The following is a 6,300-nucleotide window of genomic DNA, read 5'->3' as shown; positions in this document are numbered from 1 at the left end:
AGGGGAAAAAAGAGATAAACTGGGATACCTCTCAAACAGTTTAAATCCCCCATCAACAATTGCTGGGACCTTCCTCATCGGATTGATTTCTGCAAAACGCACCATCTGAGTGCCACTAGCTGCCAGTGTCTCGCTCTTGAATAATAATAATAATAACTCAAGGATAATAATAGCATGTGCATATCGAAAACAACAAGTAGTACATTCATTAATTTCACTGTAGTGCAAAAATACAATGGAAACATTTTGACTTCTATTAAAAGGTATTTTGTCAGATTAGTTCACAAAAACCGCGGATCTTGCACGAGTGAGCATTCTACTCCCACATTTATATCTTTCCATTCTTTGATTCATCTCATTCTTTAAGGGGCTGTTTGGTTCGTTTTTTAACTCGTTGGAAAAGTTTTATACCGCCTCCACATCAGATTTTTTGTGGCCACGTAGGATATAAGCTTTCCGTCGGTTTCTTTTCCCATCTTTGGTTCGCTAGGGTTGAAGAAGGGAAACTCGGTGAAAATCGCCGCCACATCAGATTTTTTTCTCTCCCCCAATTCCTTCCTCAACCTCATGAAATCGATGAAAACTGCAGCCACGTCAGCTTTTTGTCATATAAACAAAAGTTTTCCTTTTTTTTTCATGCGAACCAAAAAAAAAAAATAATAAATACATTGGTTTCCCATCATTTTTTTTGTGCGAACCAAAGCGAAACAATCTATTTCTTGGAAAAGTTTAGAAAACTCAAAACTTGTGTTTTTGTACATGGAAATGCATTTCCCTATATCTAAGAAAAGAAGCAAACAGCCCCTAATAAGAAAACTGAGGGATATATCGTTAAAAGAAGAGGGACCTTTGTATGCTGGAGATCTGTGCTCTCCTTTAGAGAGATCAACCGTCACCTCCTCGAAATCGATCTTGTTCGTCCTAATTTTCTCAAAAAAAAAAAAAATTAAAGCAAAATTGAAATAAAATCCTTCTTAAAAAATGAAAAAAAAAAGGAAAAGTAAATTACTTGCAGAAGATCAAGATGGCACGCGATGGCTGCGACAACGGGTAGACGTACAGCTTCAACCCCATATCTCTTTCTCTCACAAACACTAAAAACTCTCTCTCAAAATTTTAGAGAGCAGAGAGAAGAGTGCGATGGACTGGCGCTGGGGGAAAAGCTGGGGAGTCAACGTGAAGAAACTAGGAGCAGGGGACAAGGGGTACCACAAATATTTACCAAATTTGTACGAGCAATCTAATTTAGAGGACTAAAAAGGTAATTTCTATGCGCCGTGGAACATGGCCTTGCCAATTATGACACTGAGGCCGAGATCCCCTCCCCCATCACGTGGGACCCATCTGATTTTTATTCCCTGGGATGATGACGTGTGATTTAACGTTTTTCACGCTTAGGGGCTGTTTGGTTGTTGTTGGTAAAGTTGTGTATTTATGACACAACTTGGAAGGTTGTTGTCCACCTCATCAATTTTACTTTTAAATTTTTCTTTGTTTGTTTTTTATTCCATTGGAATCATAAATTGCTTGTTTGGTTTGTAAATGTAACTTTAATTGTTTGTTTGGAATGTGTAAAAAGTGGTCTCTATTCAAATGATCATATTGGTTGGAATTATTTTTTATTATTTTTTCCTAACTTTAATGTCAGCTTTCTCCTATTGGAATTATTTTTTATTATTTTTTCCTAACTTTAATGTCAGCTTTCTCCTAAAATCATATCTTTTTTTTATAAAATCATTTTACAAGCCACATCAGCATATGAAATCACTTTACACTATTTTCACAACTACAAACAAACAATTGAAAGTGATGAAAGCTGACATTGGGACCCACTTTTTTACACTTTCCATCCTTTTACATGGTAAAAACATACAACCAAACAGCCCCTTAGACCATCTCCAGCAGGAGGTGAAATTTCACATCCTTCTCTCCTGCCACATCACTTTATTTAATTTAATAATCTTCATTTCCCTATCAACTCTGCAGCAGCTAGTTTTTCAGAAAGTTTTTTACTTTTTTTGGGACCCACCATAACCACATCACTTCAACATATACCCCACCATATTTATTCATTCTTTTTCCTATTTCAAAAAGCAAAAAAAAAGGAGAATAGGGTGTAGAAAACTCAAATTTTTTTTGGTGTCCAAATAACACAAAGTTAGTCTCTGTTTATAGAGTTTGAAAAATGAAAAATAATGGTATAAAAATTAAAAAATTAATTCATAGTAATTATCTCCTAAAATTGCATTTAAAAATTAGGAAGAAACCAAAAAATACCGGCCAATCAGACCATGACGCGTGGCAGCGTGCATGGCTGATGCCAGCACAAGCCCGACACGCGTCATGGTCTGATTGGCCGCGCGTTTTTCTAATTTTTTTTTAAAAAAATTGTGGCAGCCTCTGTGGGCCCCACACTGCAGAAAAACCCATAGGGAAATTTTCCCTTTCTCTCCCTTCTGTTTCCAATTCCCTTTCCTTTTCCCTACCCGTTGCACCCAAATATCCCCCCAATCCCTACCTGCTGAGAATTATTTGCCCTTTGAGAATGTTATTTTCAAAAACTTACAATGCATGATGAAAAGTAAATTGAAAGTACAGAAACATCCTTAACTATTAAATTAAGCACATAATTTATGACATGACGAAATAGTGAAATGAGTACTATCTACTAAGGTAATAAAAAGTTATAACTATAAAAGTGTATTCGTTAGGGCCAATTTTGTATTCTTTTTTAATGTGCTTTTTGCTAATTTTTAATAAAAAAACAGTCAGCGGTGGTGTTTGATGAAAACTTTTTTGCCATGCTTATTAAAAACTGCCTCTGGTTTTAAATGGATGTTTTTAGAAGCAGTTTGATGATGCTTCTGAAAGCAACTTCTGCTTTTTTTAGTTTATGTACCATATATACTTTTTTTAACAATAATCATTAAGCATGGTTATACCAAACACATCAACTGTTTTTAGTAGTTTTTAATATTTGATTATCGTTGACATAGGGAAATTAGTATGTGGTTCAGGAGAAGTAAGAATGATTTTGAAGTCCCTTAATCTCCTTTGATGGCTGATTATTTTGATGGCATTGAACTGCTGCTCCCTGCACATAATAACATATGTTAGATTCCCCAGAGGTATTTTCTTTGGCGTGCCCTATGCCGCTCAAATCAGTAATTACTCTCATAATTTGAAAAGAGAAGTAGACTGTAGTGTTTTAGGGTTTTGTATGCGTACCTTAGAATAGCAGAGATGATTCCATTTATTAAAATTTTACAATGGTATTTTCATAACATGCCCAACTAATTGATCTGACTTATGCTGTCGCTTTACACGTGTCTGAGGATGATTGGTCAGTGGCAGAGAGATGTACTCATCGCATTTAATATGACAGTAAATGAATGACGGGAATGCAGGTTTGTCGTCCAATGAGTCATTATGATACCTAAATATGCATTAAATGCGAGGGCGACTAGGTGACACTGTATGTGCGCTGAACTATTCTACATTAAATGCGAACGCTGTTGACAAGATTGTTGGCCATTCCTTACTTCAGACCCTCCCCTACTAAATTAGACCTAAAGACGTCTTTCGACTCGGCCCGGAATCAACTGGTAGATCTTGACTCGAAGTTGTCTTTCATCTTGTCTCGGACTCATATCACACAGATTAGTTAGCCTCCTTATAGCTTAGACCTTGGTCGGACATGTTAGCCATATGGTTCGTTCTAAGTATGCCACATGGCCAGTTTAAGGACATGATAATTATCAGGGTATAACAATTACCAAATAACTATTTTTAACAGCTTATATAAGTTACTTTTATAAGCTATTTTTATAAATAATTTATTATAACTCTAGCAATATTAAACTGGCCCAATCTTTCTAGTATTTTTTCTAAGAATACTATTATTTTTCTCTCTTTACAAAAAAAAAACTACACATGGGTTTATTTAGACAATGTTTTAACTAGTTTTCAACATCGTACAAATAATAAAAACATTTAACATGTGTTTTCAACATATAACACCTCAAACCTTCTATCTAATAAGTTCGATGTAACGTGGAATAGAACTATAGACACAAATGTATACTAGAAAAAATGTAGAGTAAGTTACTTATAAAAAAAGAAAAAGAAAAGAAAGTATGTTACTCCTTAATGCTGTTTGATAAAAAAAATTGTGAGGATTATCTGCAAAGTGTGGGGGCCCACATATTGAGTTTGCCAGAGAACATAGGGTCAGGTTGGTATTATTTTTTTAGGGTGCTTTTTTTTTTAATAATCATACAAGAATGGTGTTTGATAATGTTGAAACTGTTTCTACTTTAAGGGGGTATTTTTAGAAGCAATTTGAGCATGTTTTTAAAAGTAAATTTTGCTTTTTTCAGTTTATTGGGTTGCACGTGGTAAAATATCTTAATTATGTATTTTAGGTTTTATTTATTTATTATAACATGGTTGTGAAAAAATTTATGATTACCATAGCATATTAAAAACTTTTGGATATTTTCATGTGTAAAACCTTATTAGTTTTAACATTTTGCCTCCCAAAGGAATATTAAAATTTGAAATCTTAAAAAAATATTAATGATTTAAGAGCAATTTTAATAATTTGAAGGACTAATTTCAAAATATTAATGACGTAAGAGACCAATATCGAAAAGGCTCTTATTATTAATGAAAAATAAATTCTTGAGTTTGTGAAAGAAAAATAGGTTTTATCTAGTCCTAAAGGATTTTATTTAGTTATAAAAAATTACTTCCACCTATCATTTACATCCGATGACCAAGTATTATAATAATCAAAAGCTTTTTTAGAATTCTCTAGGTCAAAGCATGCTAATTCATGAAAGAAAACAAAAATTATGTGATCGTTTCTAATATCTAATATTGTAATCATTCCACATCTTGTGAACGTGGGGGCCACCACGTTCTCAACGCGTGAGGAGATTTAAAGCGCGTGAACAGCTTCGTTACCCAAACTTGCTGGCCCACCCGATATAATTTGCGCTATATATATCTCTTTCAAACATGACCTAGGGTTGTGTGCAAGGAGGGTTTTTTTCGGCTGTGGCTTTTTTCGGCTGGGTGCAACAGTGAGCAGAGGAGAAAAATTGCGACGGTGTGCAAGAGCAGAGGGCTTCGCGCATCCTGTACGAGAGTGTGGCGTTTTTTGGCTTCGTGTAAAGAAAAGAAAAAGAAAACGCAGAGGCGGTTGTCCTTTTATGAGGGATTTGAGAGCTTGTTTGAGGGTTTAATTTGTGTGATTGTAAACCCTATTTGTATTCTCTCCCTAATAGTAGATCCTCCCCCCCCCCCCCCTTGGCCCGTGGACGTAGGCAATTTGTCGAACCACGTAAAATTAGTTTGTCTCATTGTTTGTGTGCTTTGTAATAGTTTATTTAGGTTCCCTCGACAAGTCAGTCCTAGAACTGATGAGAGGAAGAGCTAATATCCTACTTTGTTGAGATATTTTACTTTTGGTTCTTGTTTTTTTGGTAAAACAGGAATTCTTGTTACAGACTAACTCTCTTGTTGTGTTGCCGAGGTGCTGCCAAAATTTTTACTGTGCACAACAAGTGGTATCAGAGCCCAGATTTTAGATCTAAGGTTTTAGAGTTAGGTGGAGGAAGATTCTTGTGTGAAGCTTGGTTCTTGAAGTTCTAGGCTACGGTGGAGATAGCATTAGGAGTTGCCGTTGGAGATTTTGCTTTTCTTGTGTGGACATGAGATCTATTTGGAATCTGATCTAGGTTCAGTTGGGTAATTCTTAATTTCTATCACAGTTTGATTCTTTCTCTATAACTTGGAGTTAGTTTATAATAGGAGAAGAAGGTGAAAGCAGCAAGACGATGATGAGTACAGTTCAAGTTAGTTTTCAGAATACCAAAATTAATATAGTGAAGTATTACGGTAAAATCAACTTTGGTTTACGGATGAGCGACGTACAGGATGCGCTCAATGCTCAGAACTTGGAGGAGACCATCATGGTCCATGAGAGACCACCAAAATATGAAGAGGTGATATGAGAAAAGATGAATAAGAACGCTTGTGGGTGATCAGGTCCTGTTTAAAACAGGAGCTGAAGTATGATAAGATTAGGGTGACGTCTGCAATGAAGATGTGGGAAATTCTTAACAATAAGTACTTTACAAAGAGTATTGAGAACTGGTTGTACTTGCTGTGTAGGTTATTCAGATTCCAGATGTCCAGAGGCACCTCGCTTGCAGCTCATGTGAACAACTATACGAAGTTGTTGTTAGACTTGACGAATGTTGATGAGAAGATTTCAGATGAGTACAAGGCTAT

General features: G+C 35.5%; 1 protein-coding gene across 1 annotated transcript in view; it reads right to left on the bottom strand.

Annotated features, from left to right (window-relative positions):
- The window catches only part of LOC109836963 (glutathione S-transferase T1-like), a 12,835-nt gene extending 11,662 nt beyond the window's left edge, over positions 1-1,173 (bottom strand). The window contains exons 1-3 of the mRNA XM_020405028.1: positions 1,010-1,173; positions 848-921; positions 29-89 (exon numbers count right to left, since the gene is read on the bottom strand). Coding sequence (XP_020260617.1) covers positions 29-89; positions 848-921; positions 1,010-1,074 — 200 coding nt within the window. The 5' untranslated portion in view covers positions 1,075-1,173. The remainder of the gene's footprint in view (positions 1-28; positions 90-847; positions 922-1,009) is intronic.

This window comes from Asparagus officinalis, chromosome 4, assembly GCF_001876935.1.
Source record: "Asparagus officinalis chromosome 4, Aspof.V1, whole genome shotgun sequence".
Lineage (NCBI taxonomy): Eukaryota > Viridiplantae > Streptophyta > Magnoliopsida > Asparagales > Asparagaceae > Asparagus > Asparagus officinalis.
Note: the sequence above shows the minus strand (reverse complement) of the source record. Positions and strands in the feature narration are given on the sequence as shown.